The sequence below is a fragment of the Bos javanicus genome, chromosome 7, assembly GCF_032452875.1.
Source record: "Bos javanicus breed banteng chromosome 7, ARS-OSU_banteng_1.0, whole genome shotgun sequence".
Taxonomy (NCBI): Eukaryota; Metazoa; Chordata; class Mammalia; order Artiodactyla; family Bovidae; genus Bos; species Bos javanicus.
In genome coordinates this window covers 49,398,906-49,425,386 of record NC_083874.1, presented here as the reverse complement: position 1 = coordinate 49,425,386, position 26,481 = coordinate 49,398,906, and the positions used below count along the sequence as shown (strand labels likewise).

General features: G+C 41.6%; 1 protein-coding gene and 1 pseudogene across 2 annotated transcripts in view; both read left to right on the top strand.

Moving 5' to 3' along the window:
* Positions 1–6,806: 6,806 nt before the first annotated feature.
* ETF1 (eukaryotic translation termination factor 1) overlaps positions 6,807–26,481 on the top strand; it is a 28,157-nt gene continuing 8,482 nt past the window's right edge. The window contains exons 1-2 of one of the 2 annotated variants that reach the window (XM_061424688.1): positions 6,807–6,965; positions 7,127–7,230. In XM_061424688.1, coding sequence (XP_061280672.1) covers positions 7,145–7,230 — 86 coding nt within the window. In that variant the 5' untranslated portion in view covers positions 6,807–6,965; positions 7,127–7,144. Of the gene's footprint in view, positions 7,231–26,481 lie in introns of both variants that reach the window. The other variant, XM_061424689.1, reaches the window with a different exon arrangement.
* Positions 7,237–25,024, top strand: LOC133251920 (POU domain, class 5, transcription factor 1-like; annotated as a pseudogene).

Below are 26,481 nucleotides of genomic sequence, written 5' to 3'. Positions count from 1 at the left end.
TGTAGTTCTAAATATCACATGCTGCCAACTTAAGATCCAGGAAGGTGACTACATCTATAACTCAAATTTAGGAATTAATTTATTTTTAAAAAATTAAGGAGACTTTAACACCCTTTTAAAAGCTTCTTGAGGTTGATATGAGAATAGGCTCAAGTTTTCAGCCACATGAACACTTAATGGGAAACTTGGGGGATGTGCAGTATTTCTTTATGTACTCAAACTGCCGTATATATGATGGTGGTTCAGTTACCCACTAGTAAAACTAACATCAGCACAAGCAGCCTTGAAAGGCAAAAATAAATTTAAATTCAAATATAATCTTCATGTTGTGGCAACACATGCATTAAAGGTCCCGAAAGGAAAACTGCCAAGTAGTCTTCCCCACTTAAAATGCACCCCTGCTACACAATAGAACAACACATGTGATCGGACCCCTTCTCCTATACTTTGACCTTGCTCAGACTGTCTTCTTCTATATTTCCAATTGACTCCTCCCCTCACTTTTTTAAGTAAGAACTTTGAGATTGTCATAAATAGCAGCCTTCAAGTCCCTGTCATTTCCTGTCCTTACCCACAGCAATTACCACCACCTAATTTTTCTTTCCCCCATTGCTATGAGTTCTTTTGGTCCTCCAAATCCCTGCTTTTAAATAACTAACTCCTAAGGTAATGGTATTTCGAGGTGGGGCCTCTGGGAGGTAGATCATTCTCATGATTGGAAATAGTACCCTAATAAAAGAGGTTCCAGAAATCCCTGATGCCCTTCTTAACATGAGGACACATTATGACCTGGAAGAGGGCCCTGACCTGATCATGCTGGCACCCTGATCTCTAACATCTAGCCTTAATTGTGAGGGAAAAAATTCCGTTTATAAGCTACACAGTCTATTATTTTATTCTGGCAGCCTGAATGAACTAAGGCCCACCCATTTTTGCAAGTTGCAAGAAGCCAGAATCTTGTTCACTGTTACTTCCCAACATTAGAACAATGCCTGTTACTTAAGCACTCAAATCTTGTCAAAACAATCTCCCACTGTCCAAAACTTGTGGGTGGTTTGCTTTCTCCATTACTTTTTAAGTTTACATATAAATTATACTCTCCATCTGTCAAGAGTTCTAGGGGTAATGAACCACACCCAGAAACTAAAACTTAATTGGTGAAAGATTAAAAAGAATTCAAGGAGAAATTAATAATGTTTACAGAACTAAAAGTGTGGCCTGAGGTACTCCTAGGCCAGCAAAGGGGGAGTAAGAGGGACCAGAATAAATCTGAAACCCTCTTTTATACTTTCTAGGTATTAAGTACAATTCTGTTACTGACTCGAAAAAAATTTACCCAAGCTTTTTCTTAACTTTTAATTAAATCTATTAGAAAATCTAGAAGAATGCTGTCATGAACACACAAAAACACCATTCAGATGGATTCAGTTAGCATTTTGCCACATTTGTACTTTTTTAAATACTCTGCTCACTCTACATGTTTTCTGAAGATCATGACACTTCAACCTACATAGCATGCTTAAGAGCAAAACATTATCCCTACAGCTAATAATCAGGAAATTTAGCACTGATGAATCGGAGAAGGCAATGGCACCCCACTCCAGTCCTCTTGCCTGGAAAATCCCATGGACGGAGGAGCCTGGTGGGCTGTAGTCCATGGGGTCGCTGAGTCGGACACGACTGAGCAACTTCACTTTCACTTTTCACTTTAATGCATTGGAGAAGGCAATGGCAACCCACTCCAGTGTTCTTCCCTGGAGAATCCCAGGGATGGGGGAGCCTGGTGGGCTGCTATCTATGGGGTCCCACAGAGTCAGACACGACTGAAGTGACTTGGCAGCAGCAGCACTGATGAATAGTTCCTTTGCCTTTTTGTCCTTTCATGATGTTGATTTTGTTGTTTTGAAGGGTATAGGCCATTTGTTTCACAGAAGAGAGAGCCCTTTGGATTCACCTGGTAATTTCCTCCTGCTGAGAGTCATGTACACATTATTGGTAGGAATACTTTGTCTTTATCAGTGCCTCAGTTACCAGGGAGAACAATATTATGTCTGTGCTTTGCTCCACATTTCATCATTAAGTTACCGTTAAGTAATCTGTAAGGGTGGCTTAATTTTAAGTATAACATTTATACTAGAGATTCTGTAGCAAGAAGGAGCAGTAAAGAAAAAAAGTTCTTGCAGATGATTAATGAGAAGACTGGGAGTGAAAACAAAATTTGAAAACAAACTGCTTCAAACACCCTTCAGTATTTCAGATACCACTGTGACTCCATACTCCAGTCCTAAGGCTGTTTTATAAGGGTATGTCTTTACTTTCCTCTGGTATCAGAACGATGCAGTGAGTGAAAGCCCTGGATAAAGGAGCTACAAAGCAACCTATATTATTCAATCAGTGAAGCAGACAATGTAGCAGTTATAGAAAGAAACACTGAAACAGCCATTTAAGTAGGTCAAAACCAGTCAAGTACCAATCTCATATGGTTAAACCTAATTACAATGTACCACCATCAATCCCATTTCTGCTGCAATAGGTTAGGAAACTCAATTTTCACACTAGAGAGAATACTGCAACTGAACCAACCTTTAATAATTACAAGTTTCAACTCACAGGAGATCTCAGGAAACAGGAAATGTTCCACTTAAACAATAAGCTCCTAAACAGGTGCTTGTGGCCCCTGACCCAAAAGGTAGATATTTGGGGCAATGGCTGGGAAATGGAAAGTCCACGTGAGTGACTTCAGGGACCCAGAAACCACTGATTATAGAATGCAAGATTGCAAATACTGTTTTTTTCTGGGGAAATGGTCCACTGCTCTTCACTTCTTGAAGAATGATTTCTTGAAGGAATCTGACGAAAAGGGGGTTAAGAACCATAAATTTTTCCTAAATGGGAAATCAATCTACCTTACTAGTCTAACTGCTGAATTCAAGCCATAACCCTTGATCCATGTCCCCTTTGCCTTTAGCTATCTCCCATCTTGCCTTTCCATTTCTCAGTTATCCCTGATCTACCCTCTTTCATGAAGCCTTCCCCATTCAGCCCACACTGTCTGTTTCACTCAAATTCTTACACTCTTTATTTTTCAAATTTTTAATGTTGAGGAACTTACAGCTTTTAATATTTTCTACCTTCCCTTGGATTATTTTGAAGCAAATTCCAGAAATCATAATTTTACTCTAACATTTCAGTATGTACCTCCAAAAGGATTATTCTATAAAATATAACAATATCATGATCACATCAAAAAATTAATCCCTTAATAGCAAAACTGAATGTTCAAATTTTCCCAATAGTTTCATAACTTTTTTTTTTTTTTTTGCTGCACCACAGGGCACACAAGATCTTAATTTTCTGACAAGGGATTGAACCTGTGCCCCCTGCAGTGGAAGCACAGTCTTAACCACTGGACCACCAGGGAAGTTCCATAATTTTTCCAACTGTTAATGAGTCAGGAGCCAGTAAAGCCCACAGCTTGTATTGGTTGATACGTCCCATAAGTCTCTTTTGAACTAAAGGTTTTCCATGCTTCTTTTTCCTCCACTTTGCAATGTATTTGTCCTGCAACTTTTGACATCCTACATTTCACTGATGGCACTCCTGTGATGTCATCAACATGTTCTTCATCCCCTGTGGATCTGATTCAGGCTAAGCTTTTGGACAAGATTGGGTGGTATATACTTTCATCAGAGAGTATACAATTCTGGTTGGCTCTTCTATGATGTCAGCAGTCACTGATGATCATTACCTAGTTCTTTAATTTCATTAAAGGTATACTATGCTATTTTTTCTTCATTTTTTATATGGAATACCTCTACAGTGAGACACTTCCCCTCATATCAAGTAACTAGTTAACCTGAAGTACAGTTCTTATGGGAACTGGTTTTTAAAGTGAGTTAGTTTTGTAGTATTAATCAAAGGTGAGACCAGTGAAATTTCTTGGGTGTCTTTGTGAACTCATGCGTTTTAACTTCCTTAAGATGCCTCAGGGGTCTTCCCAGCTGGCTGAATGGGTAAAGAATCAAGCCTGCAATGCAGGAGACCCAGGAGAGGAGGGCTAGATCCTTGAGTCAGGAAGATCCCTTGGAAGAGAGCATGGCAACCCATTCCAGTATTCTTGCCTGGAGAATCACATAAATAGAGCCACCTGGTGGGTGGTCCATGGGGTCACAAAGAGTTGGACACGACTGAAGTGAAGGAGCACACAAAGACACACGCATGCATTGTACTTTATACTGGCTTAATTTTAACAAGACCTCATTGGTAAAGGACAGTGTCTTCAATAAACAGTGCTAGGAAAACTGGACAACCACAAGCAAATGAATGAAAATGGATCACTATATTACACCACATACAAAAATTAAAGTGAGTTAAAGACCTGAATGTAAGACCCAAAACCAAACACTTAAGAGACAGTAAGCTCTTTGACATCAATTTTGGGCTTACTGGATTCGACACCAAAACAAAAAATGCTTCTGCACAGCAAAGGAAACCATTAACAAAATGAAAAAGCAACCCATTGAATCAGAGAAAATATTTGCAAATCATGTATCTGATAAGTTAGTTCCCAAAATACATTAACAAACCAATAGCAAAAAATCCAAGAAAAAATGGGCAGAAGACATTAATAGACATTTTTCTATAGACACACAGATGGGCAAAAGGTACATGCTGCTGCTGCTGCTAATAAGTCGCTTCAGTCGTGTCCGACTCTGTGCAACCCCATAGACGGCAGCCCACCAGGCTCCCCGTCCCTGGGATTCTCCAAGAACACTGGAGTGGGTTGCCATTTCCTTCTCCAATGCGTGAAAGTGAAGTCACTCAGTAGTGCACGACTCTCTGCGACCCCATGGACTGCAGCCCACCAGGCTCCTCAGTCCGTGGGATTTTCCAGGCAAAAGTACTGGAGTGGAGTGCCATTGCCTTCTCCATCACCATGCTTACCTCAGCATAAAACAGAAAAGCAAGCCTGTGAGCTAGTCTAGAACATCTGTAAAGCCATCACACATGGGCCTAAAACAACACTATAAACACAGAAATGAGCAAGAAAAGAAAATCAAGGCAAACTAGTATAAAAACAATTGGGGCAAAGAGAATGAAGTAAGGAAAATGGAGGGACACAGCAGACACCCAGTCAGTAAGCAGTATTTATGACTTTAAGAAGGGCCACTACTAAGCACAGTCAATGGCACACAGTAGAAGTACAATAACTTATATAATGAGTGAACATATGGTAAAAATTACAAAATGGAAGCGATTCCATTCTGGGAATTCATTTGCTGGGGGAGAGACTTGCCCTGAGTCAATGTCCTCACTCTCAGCAACTTCCTTTCACTTTTCTTTGCGTGAGTTTCCCAATCTACGAAATGGGAGTAAAAGCCCCATTTCCAAGGTGTGGATAAAGTTGAGATAACTCGCAAAAAGGATTCAAAGCTCACACAAATGCAACCACCTGAGCACCCACCGCTGGCTTGTTTCATAAACAATCTCGGATTTATTAAGCAGAAGAAATTTTCAAAAATCCCCCACAACCTGCTCATCTTCCCCATCTAAGTAAAACTAGCCATTTCAATACTCTGGGAGTCATTCTTGCTCTTCCTCCTCATCCAACCTATCATCCAGCCCTAACCATTCTAACCCTCAAATATCATTCGCTGTACTGTCATCACCCTAGTCTAAGATACAAATTATCTCTCACATAAATTACTAACCTTGCTCCAGAACACGAGCTTTTGCGATTTCTGAAATGTGTTATGCTCCCTCTTGACAAAGTCCTATTCACCTTTGGGTTTCATTCTAGTTTTCACTCACTCCTCTTTCATTACATACTCACACCCCTCTGAAGTGTTTATGTATTTGTGTAATTATTTCATGACACAAACGTATAAAATCATAGTCGGCTATAAATCCAACTAAACTGAGAGCACCACGAAGGTAGGCACTGTTATCTGTCTGGCTCTTCTCAGGAAACTCGGGCCTGGCACACAGCTTGGGCCCAAATACCTGAATGACTCCAGCTGAGGTGGAGACATAAAGTAGCCAACTACAACTCCAAAGTCAAAGACAGCTGCCCACGTTCCTTCAACATTCTCCCCACCTTCACTCTCCACAGCTCAAATCAAACCATTCAAGGTATCAGATACCTCATGTCTTCAACCTCAGGCAGCCCCTGCTTTCTCCCCTTCCCCATAAAGTTCCAGGTCCAAAGAGAACCCCTCTTAGCCCTGGGCCGGGAAGGAACGTGCTACTTTTGCCCGTGCGGGTGTCGGGGTGCTGGACTACCCGGGAGACATTTCCTAATCCTGACACCCTGGCCGAGCTTCTGAACACTAATCCGTGACGCACGCAGACCCAAGCGCTTCGTCAGCTGTGAAGTAGCAAAGAGTGAGGCGCTTCTTTGAGACTTCTCAGACGCAATTCAAACCGCTCGTCCCAGCTCGAAAGTAAAAACGCGTCGCTGACCCTCAGAAGTCCGTTCCATTCAAGAACGTGGGAGAGAAAAGACAACGACCCACGCGCCTTGCCCTTTAAGAAACACTCCAGGTTTAGGCAGCCAGGGCTAGAGTAAATTCTCGCGAGATTCACCTACTTCCGCCCGCTTCCTGCTCTTTGCTCTCCGAACCGGAAAGAAGGAGGTATTTCCCCGCCCCCGGCTTCTACCTCACAAGGCAGCGCGGCCCCAGATGAGACCAATCGGCGGGTTCTTTGTAGGCCACGGCCCAAACAGCCAATGGAAAGTCGCGGCGCGCGCAGAGCTCCCCCTCTTCCTTGCTGGCCCCCTCCCTTCCGCCCGCCGACTACCACTCAGCCCCTGGCGGAGGAAGTGATGTCACAGGCCCCATGTGAGCGGATTGCAACACATGCAGCTGCCTGGAGAGAGGGAGCCGGTGTCCTACGTCAGAGCCGCCGCCGCGGACCCGCCGCCGGGGAGGAGCAGCCGCTGCCGCCCAGGACTGGGCCCTTAGGTAAGCCAGGGAGAGGGAAAGGCCAGCTACCACCTCGGCGGGCCGCGCGGGGCGGGAAGAGGAGGGACTCTCGGGGGTGGCAAGGAAGGGGGCCGCTCTGCCCCAGCGGCGGCGCTAACTCTGTGGTCTTGGTGTCTCCGGGCCCCGCCGGGCCGCTCTAGGGAGGAGGAGGCGAGAAGATGGCGGACGACCCCAGTGCTGCCGACAGGAACGTGGAGATCTGGAAGATCAAAAAGCTCATTAAGAGCTTGGAGGCGGCCCGCGGGTGAGCTCCGCGTCTGGGCCCCCCCATGCCCTCTTGGTTCCGGGACCCCCTCAGGATGGCCGCCCCCGCGCCGCATGGCCGAATGAGGAGAACCAGGCACTAGCCAACTCCCGCCTTCTGGACCTCTGGGTAGTAGCTTCAGTCCCAGGGGCGAGGGTCTACGCTGTTGGCTCCAGAAGGGGCAGTTCTCCCTCTTGGGGCCAGGGGGTCCTGCTCCCGGTACTCGGACCACTCGACCCCCTCGTGGTAGGCCACTGCTACTTTTGTACCTCTCTCAGGCGGTTGAATCCAGCACCTCCCTTTTTGAGCTCCAGATGCTGCCACCCAACTCGGGTGCTGTTGGGGGAAAGGGCCAGGCCTTCCTTTACAAAGGCCCTTCCCTGATTTCCTCTTTCCCTTCCTTTACATTCTTCAACCAAGCCTCATTAAAATGGCCTCTCCCTCCCGGGCTTCTGAGACCCGGGTGGGATTAAGTCTGGATGGGGCGGGAAGGAGAGGTAGTCAAGGACAACCTTTTTCTGACTTCCTCTGATTTCTCTGGGTTTTACAATTCTCCCAAGATGACTTCCTCCTAGTCCTCTAATTACCCTTTAGCTTCCTGGTTTTAGCTGTTACAGGGAATGTGTGCGCCGGAGGAGAGGTTTAGGCTGACAGCTGTGTATCTGTATATACAGGAGAAATCCGAATTAATGGGGTTGTTGATATGAACAGGCTCCCTTTTGGCCTCTCTCTGGAACTCCTGGGGTAGAGGTGCCTAGTGTATTAATGCTTGTTGAAATTCAGAACTGGAGTCGGTGGGCTTTGAGTTTTCTTTGGTAAATTTTGAGAAGCAGTTGTTAGGTGTGTCCATTGTGGGAAGGATGAACTAGTTTAAAACTAACTTTATATGCTCTTTTAAAATTAAAAAAAAAATTACTGTTTAGGGGAGAGTGTGTCAGGGGTATATCTGTTCTCTCACTTTATTACTTTGTTCTTTTGCCAGTCATAGAAACTTTTTACTATGTGGCAAGGAAAAAGTTTTTGGAACATTACCTATTTGTATGTCTGAGCATTCTTAGAATAGCAGAGTGTCTTGTCTGGGACCATGTTGAAAGTTGTTTTCACTACATGGATTGGACATTCTGGTTTCTGACCCAGGTTTGTTCTTGGTGGGCAGATTTACAATGATGGGATTCACCAAACTCATAGTAGTTACTGCTTTATAAAGTAAGTATGCTTAGTTCCATTGAAGCCCAAGGCTAACAGTTTTGCCGTTGTGCTTTGTTCTTAATTAGTGACAGTTCTCTTTGGGGTGAAACTTCTGAAAGTTTGATGCTCTTCAGTTACTGGAGTTTTTGCTCACTTTCTCTGGTACAAATTGAAGGTGGCAGCTTATTTTTCTTTCCTCAGGTTTGTTTTTCTTTGAATTTAATAGAATTATTCAGACAAAGTTAATATAATCTTACCAGAACTTGAACACATGATTCTATGCCACATGGTAGAATAATTATTCCCCAAATATGAGAATACTGTACAGGAGGGATAATATAATAGATCATGACCCATTATGATGCACTACCAGGAATTAGCCATATTCTTTTGTTTCGTTAGCATCTTATGTTGTTTTGCTTGAATCCTTCACTTGAGTATGACTTTTCTAGATTGCTGTTGTTACTGCTAAATAAGTAACAGCATTCCTTTCTACTGTTTAAGGGAGGGAGCTAATTCTTAAATTTGTTCCTAGCCATGTTACCTAGCCACTTGAAACTTTTAAGCTCCTCTTTGAAGCTTTTAAAGGCTTTAGTTCTTTGATTAACAAACTTAGGTAAAGTTTAAAGCATGCTAAAAATGAGGTTCTTACGCACAACTTTTCTTGCAAGTGGTAGTTAAGTTTGAACATTTTATACAAGGTTAAGCTGTCCTATAAACAACGTGGTTGATAATCATGTCCTACTTTGCTTTTATTCAGGATTTGGTTATATCCTGATCCCATGACAATTTAAATTCTTGACCATTGCTAGGTATCAGTAAGGGAGTCATATGTATATTCTGTTTGACTCAGAAGTTTCTTAGTATATACCAATTTCTTTTTGAGAACAGCAAGATTGTATTATGGCTGAGTTATATTAGTCAGACTCATTAGATTATCACAATGTGCAGTGAGAATTGTTTTTCCTTCGTTCCCTAATGCTAAAATAGTCATTGAGAAACGTTATGGACTTTTAATTTTAAGCACAAACTGGATGGTACAATAAATCTATTTGTGGTGATGTTTAAGGGGCAGGGGCAAGTTGTGGGTTTCAGGAGAAAACAGGTTGTGTTCGAGCATGGTTATTAGTACTAGATAGTGAAACAGTGGTAGATGAGTAGAATTGTTTTGGAAATGAAGATTTCTTCTCCACCCCCCCACCCGCCCCCCATCAATTCTGGGCATGAGAATCAGAGATTGGTTTGTTTTTAACACTGGCTCTTCAGGTATGCTGGGATAAGAGTAATCTTGAAATTGAGATAGCCAATATGTGATTATCTTGATATATGATCCCAAGGTAATGTAGCTTTAAAGGAAAACCACCTGCAAAATAGACTCACTGATTAAGTAAATCTGAACAGAGTGAAGTTTCTAAGCACATTAGTTTATTAAGCACTTAGCATATTATACACACTGTATTAAGCAATACATTATTTTACTTAATCTTCGCAAGAGGTATTGTCTTTTTGTCATACTTTCTGAATTAAAAGGAGTGTTATACATATAACTTGAATTTATGTTGGATAGAACATACATATTTAGCTTTGTATAAGCCCGGTGAAATGTTGGTTTCTGTGTATACTAGTTAAAAAAAAAAACAGCTAATTCTTTTCCTATACATAGGTCCCACTTAAAATTAATTGTAGTTCTTCCTGGTTTATGATTGCTCTTGGTGTATTCTCCATAGTTGGCTTAAATGAGGACAGATGTGTACATAAGCCAAAACAACGTAGGGCCATGTGGATGGAAACCATGATTGTAGATATTTTCAATAAGGAACTAAATCAGGTGAAGTATGTAGAAGAAAGGTAAGTGGCAAATTTAGGTTGTTTAATGTTTCTGAGCCTGCGAGAGGTAGCCCCAGAAATAGTGTTGGAAGCTTTGTAGTTTTCAGGTGATAAAATCATAACAAGAGCCTGTTATATCAAGGACAGTGGTGAATATAACCAAGGAATGGACAAGGTGAATCTGGGCTAAATTATGTCTGTGAGTATTAGAATTTTTTTTTTCATTTATCTTCCTCAGGGAATCATATATTTCATATATAATCAGATCTCAGTCAGGTAACCCATGTTTAAAGATCAGGGCACTTTCTAAGCTTCATTTGAGTCTTCTGTGGTTTGGGGACATTTTTAAAGCTTTTGTTAAAAATAAGTTGTAGATACCTTGAAGGAAATAAATTGCCTGACTTTACATGACTGTCTTTCTTGCCCCCAGATATATATATGGGTGGGAGTAGGGGTGGGAACACAGGATGCACAGCAGGATGGGACAATTTTTCTCCTCTGAGAAGTTCTGATACTAGATGTGTGGGTTTTTTTCCCCCACACCAAGCAGTTCTTCAAGTCTCACTGGACACCAAAAAGGTATTCCTACAGTTGGATTCAATTCTGACACTACTCAGAGTTACTATCAGATCCCACAAGACTGCCCACACATATGATGCCAAAGCAAGCCTGGGCCTTGGGGGTTCCTGTGACTTCTTGGGTTCAATGATATGTTAGAAGGGTCCAAAAAACTCAGGGAAACTATTTATGTTAACTGATTTATTACAAAGGATGTTATGAAGGATATAAATGAACAGCCAGATGAAGTGGTACATAGGGTCTGTAAGGGTCCAAGTGCAGAAGCTTCTGTCCTTGTGAAACTGGAATTTGCCACCTGAGTTTACTAACCCAGAAGTTCATTAAATCTTGTTCAGGAATTTTATATAGATTACTCTGCAACTACCCCTTCCCGTAGATCTGGGAATGGAGCTGAAAGTTCAGCCCTCAAAACATTTGGTCTTTCTGGTGACTTGTCCATCCTAATTATGCCTAGGGGCCCCACCCTAGTCACTTCATTGGCATAAACTCAGGTATGCTCTTTGGGGACTCCTTATGAATAATAACAAAAACACTCCCCATCTCAGGAAATTCTAAGGTTTTTAAGAGCTTTCTAAAAGCCAGGGACAGACCAAAATCTCCAGAAAATTCTTCACATTATATTGAATTAAAAGTTAGTATTTTTATGAGATCAATGAACGGGTTTTTAAATAGAATATAGGTAAATTGTTGATATGATTTGAATAAATTAAAGTGTGTAAAATGTGTTTGGGTTTCTTCCCTAAGTGGAAGTTGTTGATTAGTAGAACATTCACCTAAAGGATTCTTGGAATGGTCTCAAAGCAATGAATTTCAGGTGGTTTTAGTTTTTAGTTCTCCACATCATAGTTACAGGTGGCTGTAACAAGAATGATACTTTGTAGTTTTTCATATACCGATACCAGGATATTCAGGCTCTTAAAGAGGGTGTTTTTCATCATCTCTTCTGGCTTTTCCTGCCTTTTTCTTGTCTCTGATAGTTACACAGGTAAAAGACCCCACTAGAGAAAAGTCAAGAATTAGAATATTTTTAATTTCCTGGGAAGAGATGAGTGTAGAACACAAACTACAGTGACTTCCCACAAAGTGGTCAAAATATAGATGCCACCAACGTGTCTGGGTCTGTTGAGGTGGTAAAGGGAAGAGGGGCAGATAAGAGTATATTTGATAGGGTGTGGTGGTGTTCCTCAGCCTACTCCAAGTGTATTAGGCTGCCTGCCTCAACTCAGAACTAGTCCTAACAGCCGTTGTATTCTGGCATGGTGTTCTGTGCACTGTGAACCTGATGGACAATTACTCTCTTTGAATTTCAACTCCTGACAGACTTCTTATTGTAATAGCAGATACACTTATCCTTCCAGGAAAGGAAGGTTTGCTCTGGACACATTCCTAGGTAAGCAAGCGTACCTAATTAGAATACTGTTTAAGGCAGAATGCAGTGTAGGTCTCCAGTGTCCCCCCTACCTGCCTGCCCCCAACACACACACTGGTTGGACCCTTTTAGCAGAGGGCCCTTGTTTTGAGTTTGGTTGTGGGAAAACTTAAAATGTGGGTTTTGCAGCAGGGCTAAATGGCTTCAGGCCCTATTTAAAGAGTCAGAAAAAATCTGCCATTTTTCCCTAGGCCTACTGCTGCAACAAACCATCTATCTCTGAACTTGGGCAGCAGAAATTTTTTTAGTCCACCCTGTTCTCCAGGGATCTCAGAATAGAACCTTCTTCTAGGATACATTCTATAGGAGTGTCTGCAGCAGCCTGCTTTAGTGAGGAAGGGAAAGGATTTAGAGGGGGTTCAAGATGCTTCCCACCAGGTTAGAAATTACAAGGTTTTTCTGTGGGCAGCTGTCCTCAGAGCATGATGAATAAAGTTCCTGCTCATAACAGCCTCCTTTTAATACTGCCTATTTGGTAGTAATGAAAGTTTCCTTCCCCCCCTCCACCCCCCTCTTCCTGAACAGGTATCTTTTTCTTTGACTCTGAGTGAATCAAGATAAAGCATCATTGCTCTTTTTCTCACCTCTAACAAAACATAATTGAGTTTGATTAAGAGCCATAATTTCATTGTTTTTCTTGGGGATACAAGGATAAACACAGACTTGAGTCTTTCACATTGATAGATTGGTCAAGCTTTCTGTGCTGTAATCTAGTGCTGTTTCTCTTTTATCTACTTAATTTGTATGTAATACCCATCCTATAAGTATTTACATGTTCACTTTGTCCTTATTTTAACCCTTGAAGTTGTTTATTCGTTTTATCCTTTAAGGTTTTCTTTAGAAGAATGATCCTAGTCAAAACAGAAGATTGTCTTTTTCTTGATGTCTGTGGCCTTCTAACTTTTTTCCCCAATTTCACATCTAAATATATGAAAAGTGAAGCCCACAGATACATTTTTACTATTAACTAGTCAGCTTACAAGCTCCATCAAACATCTGCTGTAGGTTGGATATTTATACATTTAGGGAAGCATTGTGCAACGCCATGAGAAAATGGTCTGACACAAAACCCTGGAGTGATGATATCCGTTTCCGGTCTCAGAATAACAGGGTACATGTTGATGGGGGTGTAGTGTAAGCAGATTATTTGGGTCTTAAATGAGGTATTAGACATGGTCAAAAATGGAGATATTGTTTAACTACTTGGGCAAATTTCCTAGACAAGGCAGGTGAATGTTGTCAGAGAATGTTACTTTGGGCATTGTTTGATACAGTATCTTTGATACACTGATGTAGTGGAGCTGTAACTGATCTGCAACTTTGAAATGGTCATTGACATTCATTCTTGATTAAAAGCCAGTTAGCTTAAAATTAGACTCAAAAGCTTTGTGTTGGTTGATAGTTGGTGAGCTGTCAGGGTATTGAAATAGTGCAGAGTATTTGCATATATGTGCCTCACTGGTAACAGAGTGTGACAGTCCCAACACTAGTTTGCAAGTAGTGAAAATGTACTGATCGCCAAACTTTAATTTCTGAATACCTCTAGATATTTTTAGCTTTTTACTGAAGAAAAAAAGTGTTTTCCTCCTTTCTGGCCATCCCATTTTCTGGCTTTTATGACTCTACTTAAAAGCAAGAAGGATCCTCAGGAAAGACAGGGTTAGAAGTTCATGGACAAGAAAGATTGAGTTTCAATCAAGCAATGAAAGTAGTTTCCTGAAGATGGGTTGAAGAGCATATATTTTGACTCCTCACAACGGCTCTATGAAAAAAGCTATTACTGCCATTTCATGGATGAAAAAATTTGCAGTGCTGAGAGATTTATTAGCTTTGCTAATATAACAGTCTTAACAAGGGGCAATGCTAGATTCTGTTCCCACTTTGCTGATTGCAGAGCCTCTGGTCCTAACTATTATACTGCACTGCCTTGCTCTTTGATTTTGCTGAATAGAAACATTTTTCTTTTGCTGAATAGAAACATCTCCTATTCTCTCCTGAAAGGAGGATTCTTGTCCAAGGAGATTTTCAGTTTACTAGAGGGAGCAGATGTGCAGAGACTCGAGAGCAAAGATAAAAGGGAACAGGCATGCTGTTTGCAAATCTACCGTAGGAAGAACTTGGGTACTGAACATGTTTGTTCTTAATGAGCATCATTGGCGAGGGAAATAACTTACTTCTAAATCCTTCCCCAGAAGCTCATGTGTGTATTAGAAAGAAGATTAACAGGAACGCTGTGACTTTTGTTTTATTTGAAAAGTACTTGCATAGTGGCCAAGAAAGATAAGAAGTGGACTTTCTCGCCCTGTGTAGAACCTTGATGGTTAGCTGCTCCCTAATGTTGGCTGTGATTGCTATCTCCTGGCTTCTCACTGATGTGAGAATGCTAGAGAAATTTTCCAGCTTCTGCTGCTCCCTAGTGGAATATTCCACTGTGTCAATTTGTTTGTTTTTAGTTTCCCTTTTATGACAAAGTAAATTCCTGTAATTGTAGAAAAAATACTCCACCAGATACATAGTTTTGTTTTAGAGTACAGTAATCTTAATGCTTTTGAGGATAAAACACTAAAATGAGCCTTTTGTAAACTTTACTTTCTGCAAAATATTGGGACATTTTGAGTTATTGTGTCTTCTAGGTTAGAGGCTGCTTTAATTTTTTGGTGTGTTCATATCTTGGTCCTTGTCCATCTGGTAATGGCATCTGATCCTGAGGTCAGTAGCACAAAACCAGTTTCCAGTAACTCTGTCTAGCCTCTTTGAAGAGTAACAGAATCCTCTAGGTATTCTGTAAGCTCTCTCTATAGAAAGCAGCCCTACCCACCTCCTACCTGCATCATAGATAATATTTAGGAGCAGGTTTGAGGTGGGGTTGAGCCAGTTTAAAGGTGGCAAAATAAGATACTGAAAGTGTCATTTTTGTTAGGTAAAAGACTGACGGGATGGTTTGAGCATTTTAGTGAAGCTAAAGCAGAGATGATTAGTCATTTTCAGGCACATGTTAGTTCTTCTCCAAAGATTGGCAAACTCTTAACTGGTATTTTATTTAATAGTTTAGAATAAAACCCTTGGTGTCTGCTTAGAAGAGACTGTATAAAGAAGACCCTGTTTCTTATGTTAGCAATTAACCATTTATTCATTCTCAAATGTTTAAGCATGTACTCAGTGCTGAAATGAATTCTGCCTTCAAGAAGTGTTATTTCACAGTTATTTGGTGGAAATTACTCCTGGTGGCTCAGATGGTAAAGAATCTGCCTACAATGCTGGAGACCCAGGTTCGATCCCTGGGTGGGGAAGATCCCCTGGTTAAGGGAATGGCTACCCACTCCAGTATTCATGCCTGGAGAATTCTGTGGACAGTGGAGCCTGGCGGGATACAGTCCATGGGGTCGCAAAAGAGTTGGATACGACTGAGCAACTAACATACTTTCTTTGGGTTTAATATGGGAACATAATAGGGTGGGGGTTATGAGCACAGGGTTATGAGCACAGGTTCTTTGGGTTAAAGAGAAAAACAGGTCAAATCTTTGAAGTGGCTGATAACCAGATAGAAGTAGAGGGGAATTAATTTCTGTATTTCTCCCTTGTGATGAATTCCAAAACAGCTTATAGTGTTCTGACCATATTGTTTGAACTGAGTTTTGGCTTGGTTCTTTTGTTCTGTTGGAAGATTTTGGCAGGTCCTGTAACCCAGTAAAGGTGATTATCACCTACCACAAAGTTAACTATTATCTCTCTCTCTTTAGGCTTACTTAATGCTTAGATTCAAATAAGTCTGTAGCATCACTTAACAGTGTTGCTACTCTCCTCTGCCCCACAACTGTGCTGTGCCCGTAATTCTTTCTGGGTTCTCTTAAGGACAGGGGGGTGGGGCAAAAGAAGCTATCAGGTTCCATCTAGTTACCATTTAGCAATCTATCCATTCGAGGCACTTGATATATATTGTTTTATAGAATCCGCATGACTTTGTGAAGTAAGGAGAAACTGAGACTCTTAATTTGCCCAGGTTGTGGTAGTAGGACAGTCATAAACCTGTGCTCATAACCCCCGTCCTATTATGTTCCCATATTAAACCCACATAAAAATTGCTTTAGTTTCAGAGTTTAAATTTAGCTTTGTGCATTTGGTTAAGGAAGAAAAATGGAAAAGCCATAGTGAATAAAATAATAGAAATAGTAGAAATTGGAGAGGAACCAATTGATTTTCAGCTGGGATCCCTACCATGCAGCTAGGCTAGTGAATCCCAGAAATGCTGTGTCTGAAATTTAAGTTGAGCTTTGTGAGCTTGAAAAGGGGATAGGGGAAACCTTGACCATCCGTATCCTAGGCTTATCTCGGTCAAACATTGAGATGATAGCTTCCTGGGGAGCATATACTCTTAAATCCCAACTAGAAAGGATAGTAGGCAGTCTCTAAAATGCTCCTCGCCCTAATCTGAAAGTAGGGGTGATAAGATGGATGGTAGTGACTTGAGAGTGTTCTGGCTGGGAAAAGTTGGACACATCTGAGCCATCACAATTCATTGTAGTCATGTTATTGCTAGGATACATGACAGCAGCTTACCTGCAGGAGATGAGCTCTGAGTTTCTTTTAAGAAGGGGTGAGATCATGGAATCTCCCTGACTTCAGCTGCCTGAGAGGTCCTTCTTAAAGGCATAGAAAAGAAGCCAAACACAGTGATTCTTAACCCTAGTTATGCATTAAAGTCTGATTCTATTTAAATCAATCCATTTGAAAGTTGAGACTCTCTCAGCCATAATCGCTACCACCCTCACTCCTCCTTTTCAAGAGCTATTGAATCAGAACATAAAGGAAGAGGAGATCTTTTTGTATCTAAGCATTTTTGTTTTGCTTTTTCAGAAAGCTCTTCAAGGGTTCTGGGGCTCTCATGCAAATTGGCCAGTGGATAAGCTTGTGGGTGCCACATTTTCTTCTAAAGTGTTCTTGCTGCTGCTGCTGCTAAATCGCTTCAGTCGTGTCCGACTCTGTTGAGACCCCATAGACATCAGCCCTCCAGGCTCCGCCATCCCTGGAATTCTCCAGGCAAGAACACTGGAGTGGGTTGCCATTTCCTTCTCCAGTGCATGAAAGTGAAAGTGAAGTCGCTCAGTCGTGTCCGACTCTTAGCGACCCCATGGGCTGCAGCCTACCAGGCTCCTCCGTCCATGGGATTTTCCATGTAAGAGTACTGGAGTGGGGTGCCACTGCCTTCTTAAGTGTTCTGAAGCATTGTTAATGATAAGCACTGGTAAGATCTTTACAAGTCAAAGACTACTGAGATTTTCATTTTGTCAGGCTTCCTGAATCCAAAAGCTGGAACACTGCTAACTGTAAAGCTACATAAACATACACCCCATAATCCAAGCTTTGCTCTGATTACCTTGAGTTTTCTTCTTTAGAGTCCTTGCAGTCCTGGTAATCTGCACCTTAATGTTTCCCTGTAGTGTTTAAGGGCCATGAAACCTTGGATTAGATAAGTTGCTGGTGGTACTACCCCTGACTGCCCATTCTAGGGAGAGAAACTTTTCTTTCAGCAGTCACCTTTGAGAATGCGGGAAGAGAAAGCTGTCAGCTGTCTCTTTAAATTCTCTTGCTTTTCCTAAGTTGTGTCTAGTTTGTTTAACTGTCCGTATTTAGTCTATTTACAACTACTCCTTCTGTCTCCCAGCTGTTTTATTTCTCAGAAGTTAGTCCTCTGAGTGGAAGCACTGCTGAACTCTTCTTTGAAAAGGGAATGTACCCCTAAAATGATGAGAACAAGAAGGGGTCTGAAAACAGAGGCCCCTAGACACCTTACACAGCACACTGTATGTTGTGTCTTTTTTACAGCCTGCCTGTGAATCATTGCTGTGTGCCTCATAATCCACTGACTTGAATGAGAGCCTTCTGATTTGGGGAAAGGGACATAGGGACAAAGCAGAGGCATGGATGAAAACTATTAAAATTAAAAGGTGTAGTTTGCTTACACTGCCAGCAACTCCTTAGTGAGAGCTTTATTTTTCATTCTCCCTTGAGGACTCTTTGCTCTACTTCAAATGAAATACTCAGCTTTCTTGGTTTTATTTTGGTGATTACACAAACTGGTTTAGTAACTTTGGCTTGCCTGAGGGGCGGGTGGGGGGTAAAGGAGTGTTTATTTTGTTTGGAAACTTTTCCTGGAAAAACTGTTTTTAATTTTTAAAAACCAGAAGCTCCCCCCCTTTTTTTCCCCCAAGTTTTATTCTTTTGGCTGTTCTGTGAGGCATGTGGGATCTTATTTCTCCAAACAGGGGTTGAACCTGTGCCCCCTGCAGTGGAAACAAGAGTCTTAACCACTTGGACAGTCATAAAATTCCTGGAAAAGCTTTTAATTTGCTGTTATCAAACCCAACATACAAATCATGAAGCCTTTAAACTAAAGTAGAGGCCATCTCTTTAAATAATCCTTGTATCTTCATCCCCAGTGGTGTCAGATGAATTCAGAAACTAAAGGTTTCCCCCAGACTGGGTAGAATGTGAACGTGAAGTCGCTCAGTTGTGTCCGACTCTTTGTGACCCCATGGACTGTAGCCTACCAGGCTCCTCCGCCCATGGGATTTTCCAGGCAAGAATACTGGAGTGGGTTGCCATTTCCTTCTCCAGGAGATCTTCCTGACCCAGGGATTGAACCCCGCTCCCGCATTACAGCCAGACGTTTTACCGTCTGAGCCACCAGGGAAGTCCTCAAGACTGGGTAGAGAGAGGCCCAAAGGGAAACTAGTGAAAGTCGCTCAGTCATATGTGACACTCTGTGACCACATGCACTGTAACCCACCAGGCTCCTCTGTTTATAGGATTCTCCAGGCAAGAATACTGGAGTAGCCATTCCCTTCAGGGGATTTTCCTGACCTAGGGATCCAACCTGAGTCTCCCACATTGCAGGCACATTCTTTACTGTCTGAGCCACCAGGGAAGCCCAGTTTTTTCTTAAACATTAGTCAGAATTCAAAATGAGTAAGAAGCCAAGACTAACTGTTAAGTGGCTTCATATTTAACAACTTCGTAGAAATCTACCAATTTTTAAAGTGGAATTCCATAACAAGATTATGTTCTTAGGTATCTCTACTACTCTGTCCTTTCTAGGATGTTAAATGGATGTGAGTTTAAGGTTGCCCAACTCTGGTGCTATACAGTAAAGTTGCTTAATGGATGCTTATCTTCTTAATCTATCCACAGTGAAAAGTAAATAGCTGCTTATCTTAAGGTCATTGCTTTGTCCTCCACGTGATTATCCTGCTTTAGGGACTTCCTTTAGGCATTTCAGCCCCTCAGTTAATTTATTCCAGCATTCTCTTTAGCCTCAAACTTTACCTCCTTTGGGTTTGTTGCCTGTTAGCTTTCTGATCTCTGAGCCTCCACCCTGCTATTCTTTTAGCCCCTTCTCATTACATTTCCTACAACTGAGCCCTTTTCAGAAGTAGCTAAACTCTTTCGGTCCCTAAAGAGTCCAAAAGCCCCAGGGTAAAGAAATTCTCTTTTGAGAATTGTTCATCTGAAAACAAATACAAGTCAGTAAAGCTCAGATTGCAACTTTTCCCTCTCTTGTATAGTTTCATATAATAAGGTGACACCTACAATCTAAAGCAAGTTTGAAGTTAAATTTACTTGCCTAATTTTTCCAGCCCCTCCTAGAGCAAACTCCTTTTTCTCCTCTTTGGCCTGTAAGATTTCGCAAAACTCCAGAAGGAATTATCAAAAAGTGTTTAAGAAATTTAGGTCCCTAACAAGATAAATATTGGAAGTAAAGCAGTTTGTTACAGTTGATTGCTAAAAGAGCTTTGTTTTTGTTTTGTAATAGAAGATACCAAATTGTTTCATTTGGCAATTCTTTTTCCATCTAATTCAGAAACTGGAACATGGCCACTACAATTGTATATATGTCTGATTTTTTAATTTCATGATCATTGCTTGTATTTATGGTGACCACTAAAGCTGCTTATCATGAATTTGTTTGATTCTCCGCTTTGACTAGAATATCTGGCTCCCCTGTCCAAGGGGTGGCAGCAGAGCACACACCATGCTTTACCACATATTTGTAGTTCATAATTCACAAATTTACTTGTAGTTTATTGAGGAAAGTATCGCAAAGGTTGTGAACCAGCCTTCTAAGTTTTGAGTAGATACCCCAACAGAAACAATGCTGGGTTTGAAGACAACATTAGTTGACAGTCTGAGAGCAACTATCCTGATTGTGGAAGGGCTTGCTAGCCAGCTTGTCTCCTTCTAAAGAAAACTTGTCTGACTAGGAGACTTGTGAACTTTGCCACTAGCAGAAAACTATGAGGTTCTTTTCCAGTGCTGGTACCAAGATGCACATTGTGAAGATTATTTTATTCTAGGAAGATAGTTTCCAGACACTTACAGATTTCAAACACTTATGGTTACAAAGCTAATATTGGGGGTTTTCTCTACTTTTTGATGTTGTTCCTTTCACTGTGCCTCTTGCCTTCTTTCTTATGACACTTGGCACATAAGCCTATTTGACTTGACACTGTAGCCATCTGTCTTAATTTCTTTTTCTTGTGGACTTCCACCAGACATTGGATGTATGTGAAGTTAACACACTCAGCAATTAGGAAGAAGTTTTAGGTGTTTTCTGGCAGTCTATCCAGTTTATCTAAAGAAAGCCCCCACCTGTTTCATTTTGACACTAAAACTTGTAATGATTAAAGTTATAATAGCCTTTAGGATCATGATCTTGAAGAATCTCAGGAAGTAATTTCCTATAGACTCATTAAGTATCAAGTAGAAACAGTTTGTAAAACAACAATCACATTTCTTAACATACTTTGGCTCATATCAGATCAGCTTTTGCCTTCAAAATATAAACTGGCTCAATTTATTTTTTAATGACATAGTTGATTTACAATTTGATTTCTCTACAGCAAAGTTATATATATGTATATACATTTATTTTTTTCTTTAATATTCTTTTCTGTATATAATAGCTTGTATCTGTTAACTCCAACCTCCCACTCCATCCCTCCCCCACCCCCCTTGGCAGCCACAGGTCTGTTCTCTCTGTCTGTGAATCTGTTTCTGTCTGGTCAGTAGGTGCATTTGTGTCATATTTAAGATTCCACACTATCACATAAGGTGTGATATACGGCATTTGTCTTTCTGACTGACTTAGTATGGTAATCTCTCATTGCATCCGTGTTGCTGCAAGTGGCATTATTTTGTTCTCTCTTGCAGGAGGTGGGGCTGAGTAGTATTCATTGTATATATGTACTATATGTATATATCTTCTTTATCCATTCATCTGTTGATGGACGTTAAGGTTGTTTCCAGATCTTGGCTATTGTGAATAGTGCTGCTATGAACATAGGGGTGTGTGTATCTTTTTCAGTTAGGGTTTTGTCTGGGTATATGAAATTGGATCAATTTATAATGATAGATAAAGAAAGCCACCATTAGATTTGGTCAGGGCACATCTGGGACTTGTAATATCCCATGTATATGTTGGTTATACTTCTAATTCAGTTCATATTACTTGTTTTTAATAAAATGGGTAATGTAGTTTTTTAACATAATTATTTTTACTAATGGTAAACACAAATTAGCACTTCTCAGGAAAATCCTTTGGCTTTTCTTGTAAGCTTACAGATTAAGAAACCTTAAAGGAAATATCTTACTAAGTTCTATTTTGAGTCTTTCCCATAGCACTTTTTTTTTTTTTTTTTTTTTTAACTTTTTGACCAGGCCAGATCTTAGTTCTCTAACCAAGGATCAAACCCATGCCCCTTGCAGTGGAAGCACTATTCACTACTCCGCAATGATCACCAATATGATTCTAAAACATTTTCAACCCAAAAAGAAACCCCCGTGTGCCCATTACCAGTCATTCCCCATTCCACGCTGGCTCCTGTCTCTGGATTGCCTATTCTGGACATTACATATAAATGGAACCATGCAAGTGTGGTCTTTTGTTACTATTTTTCATTGGTATAATGTACTGGCACTCTATTTTTTTTTTTAATTACTGAATAATTCCATTGTTTGGATATACCACATTTTGTTTATCCATTCATTAGTTGGACATGGGGTTTTTTCCTACTTTTTAACTATTACGAACAGTGCCTTTGGTAAAAGGCACTTTTACTTCTCTTGAGCATACACCTAAGAGTGGAATGGCTGAGTCATGGTAACTGTTTAACCTTCTGAGGAACTGCCATGTTGTTATTCATAATGGCTATATCCATCTAACATTATCACCAGCAATGCACATGGGTTCCCTATCTCGGCATCCTGCCAACACTTTTTTTTTGGTAACACTTTTTTTTTAATCAGTTCCGTTCAGTTGCGTCCGACTGTTTGCGACCCCATGAATCGCAGCACGTCAGGCCTCCCTGTCTATCACCAACTCCCGGAGTTCACTCAGACTCACGTCCATCGAGTCAGTGATGCCGTCCAGCCATCTCATCCTCTGTCGTCCCCTTCTCCTCCTGCCCCCAATCCCTCCCAGCATCAGAGTCTTTTCCAATGAGTCAACTCTTCGCATGAGGTGGCCAAAGTACTGGAGTTTCAGCTTTAGCATCATTCCTTCCAAAGAAATCCCAGGGCTGATCTCCTTCAGAATGGACTGGTTGGATCTCCTTGCAGTCCAAGGGACTCTCAAGAGTCTTCTCCAACACCACAGTTCAAAAGCATCAATTCTTCAGCGCTCAGCCTTCTTCACAGTCCAACTCTCACATCCATACATGACCACAGGAAAAACCATAGCCTTGACTAGACGGACCTTTGTTGGCAAAGTAATGTCTCTGCTTTTGAATATGCTATCTAGGTTGGTCATAACTTTGCTTCCAAGGAGTAAGCGTCTTTTAATTTCATGGCTGCAATCAACATCTGCAGTGATTTTGGAGCCCCAAAAAATAAAGTCTGACACTGTTTCCCCATCTATTTCCCATGAAGTGATGGGACCAGATGCCATGATCTTCATTTTTAATAGTGGCCATCTTATTGGGTGTGAAGTGGGTTTGTGTTTTGATTAATGATTAGTGAATTGGTATATTTTGATAACTTTTTAAAATATTTTCTTAAAGTTAAGAAATATTTTGGGGGTGCCTTCCTTCCCCATGGCGGGACACCTCGCTTCTGACTTCGCCTTCTCGCCCCCGCCGGGCGGTGGACGCGATGGGCCGGGAGGGCCAGAGCCGGGCTGGGTTGATCCTCGGACCTGGATGAGCTTCCAAGGGCCTCCTGGTGGGTCGGGGATCGGGCCGGGGGTTGTGCCTGGAGCCGAGGTGTGGGGTTTTCCCCCGTGCCCCCCGCCCTATGACTTGTGTGGAGGGATGGCCTACTGTGCGCCGCAGGTTGGAGTGGGGCCGGTGCCCCCAGGCGGCCTGGAGACCCCTCAGCCCGAGGGCGAGGCGGGAGCCGGGGTGGAGAACAACTCCGAGGGGGCCTCCCCAGACCCCTGCGCCGCACTCGCAGGCGCCGCGAAGCTGGACAAGGAGAAGCTGGAGCCGAACCCTGAGGAGTCCCAGGACATCAAAGCTCTTCAGAAAGACCTTGAACAATTTGCCAAGCTCCTAAAGCAGAAGAGGATCACACTAAGATATACCCAGGCTGATGTGGGGCTCACCCTGGGGGTTCTCTTTGGAAAGGTGTTCAGCCAAACGACTATCTGCCGTCTTGAGGCTTTGCAGCTCAGTTTCAAGAACATGTGTAAGCTGCGGCCCCTGCTGCAGAAGTGGGTGGAGGAAGCTGACAACAACGAGAATCTGCAGGAGATATGCAAGGCAGAGACCCTTGTGCAGGCCCGAAAGAGAAAGCGGACGAGTATCGAGAACCGAGTGAGAGGCAACCTGGAGAGCATGTTCCTGCAGTGCCCGAAGCCCACCCTGCAGCAAATTAGCCACATCGCCCAGCAGCTCGGGCTGGAGAAGGACGTGGTCTGAGTGTGGTTTTGCAACCGTGTACCATTTCACACCAGTCAGGATGGCTGCGATCCAAAAGTCTACAAATAATAAATGCTGGAGAGGGTGTGGAGAAAAGGGAACCCTCCTACACTGTTGGTGGGAATGCAAACTAGTACAGCCACTATGGAGAACAGTGTGGAGATTCCTTAAAAAACTGGAAATAGAACTGCCTTATGACCCAGCAATCCCACTGCTGGGCATACACACTGAGGAAACCAGAAGGGAAAGAGACACGTGTACCCCAATGTTCATCGCAGCACTGTTTATAATAGCCAGGACATGGAAGCAACCTAGATGTCCATCAGCAGATGAATGGATAAGAAAGCTGTGGTACATATACACAATGGAGTATTACTCAGCCATTAAAAAGAATACATTTGAATCAGTTCTAATGAGGTGGATGAAACTGGAGCCTATTATACAGAGTGAAGTAAGCCAGAAGGAAAAACATAAATACAGTATACTAACGCATATATATGGAATTTAGAAAGGATGGTAACAATAACCCGGTGTATGAGACAGCAAAAGAGACACTGATGTATAGAACAGTCTTATGGACTCTGTGGGAGAGGGAGAGGGTGGGAAGATTTGGGAGAATGGCATTGAAACATGTAAAATATCATGTAAGAAACGAGTTGCCAGTCCAGGTTCGATGCACGATACTGGATGCTTGGGGCTAGTGCAGTGGGACGACCCAGAGGGATGGTATGGGGAGGGAGGAGGGAGGAGGGTTCAGGATGGGGAACACATGTATACCTGTGGTGGATTCATTTTGATATTTGGCAAAACTAATACAATTATGTAAAGTTTAAAAATAAAATAAAATTAGAAAAAAAAATATTTTAACTAGTAAAATATTTGTTAACTAGACTAATAAATATTAACTAGTGAAATAAATATTTAACTAGACTAAATATTTCTTAACTAGACTTAATAAAAGTCTTGAGAATGTCTAGGTTAAAAAGATAAGTAGTTGGCATCAATATTAAGGTTAGAGGGGTTGGTAGCTGTTCAAAAGGGAGCTCCCATGTGACAAAGCCTTGGGGATGTATCCTCCGTAAGTTAGGGTTTTGTCCTGGTTTTTAGTTGTAGAAACTTCAGTTTGCTTGGGTACCCAGAGGTAATCAGACTCTGCATTTCTCTCTCTAATCAAACTCAAAAGTGATTAATATGTAAAATACACTTAGAGGTACATTTATTTAGAGAGAAAGGTGTATGTGTGACAGAGATTTCCTAACTGGGATATTTATGTGAATCCAAGACTTGTTTCTCATTATCAGGATACTTAGGGTGCTAAATTAGTGGTTCTTAAGTTTTCGTGGTGAGCCTGGAATTTTGAAGGAGGGGTCCAGGATATTAAACTGCTATTTCATTTAGACTTGTTGCACCATCCTGTTATTGCATCATCCTCTGAAGAACCACCAGATTCTAAGCCTCTGCCACGGACTCAAGGTTAAATTCCAGTCTTCTTGTCACACCTTTATCCAAGCTTCTCCTGCTTCATTCCTTGGTGAATGAGGCATTTCCCTAGTACCTCTTAAAGTGCCTTTTGTCTTTACATATAGCTAAAGCTGGTATTCATTCAAAGAATTAAACACCTGTCATATTTTTTTAATTGAAGTGTGAAAGTGAAGTTTTCAGTAGCCTATCAGGCTCCTCCGTTCATGGGATTTTCCAGGCAAGAGTGCTGGAGTGGATTGCCATTTCCTTCTCCAGGGGATCTTCCCAACCCAGGAATCGAACCCGGGTCACCTGCATTTCAGGCAGATGCTTTACTGTCTAGCCACAAGGGATTGTAAATCAATATATATACATTCTGGAGAAAGAAATGGCAACCCACTCCAGTATTCTTGCCTGGGGAGTCCTATGGACGGAGGAGCCTGGTGGGCTGCTGTCTGTGGGGTCACACAGAGTCATACATGACTGAAGCAAGTTAGCAGCAGCGGCAGCAGCATATACATTCACTGATAGTTATATGTGTATATATACATTCTTTTTCATATTATTTTGCATTATGGTTTATTACTGGATATTGAATATAGTTGCCTGTACTGTACAGTAGGACCTTGTTGTTTATCTGTTGATACTTTATATATAGTAGTATGTGTCTGTTAATCTCTGATTCCTAATTTATGCCTTCCCCCAACGCCTTTCTCCTTTGGTAACCATAAGTTTTTTTTCCTGTCTGTCTGTTTTGTAAATAAATTTATGTCATATTTTAGATTCCACATTAAGTGATGGGATATGTCTTTTCTCTTCCTCAAATGGGATTATTTCATTCTTTTTTATGGCTGT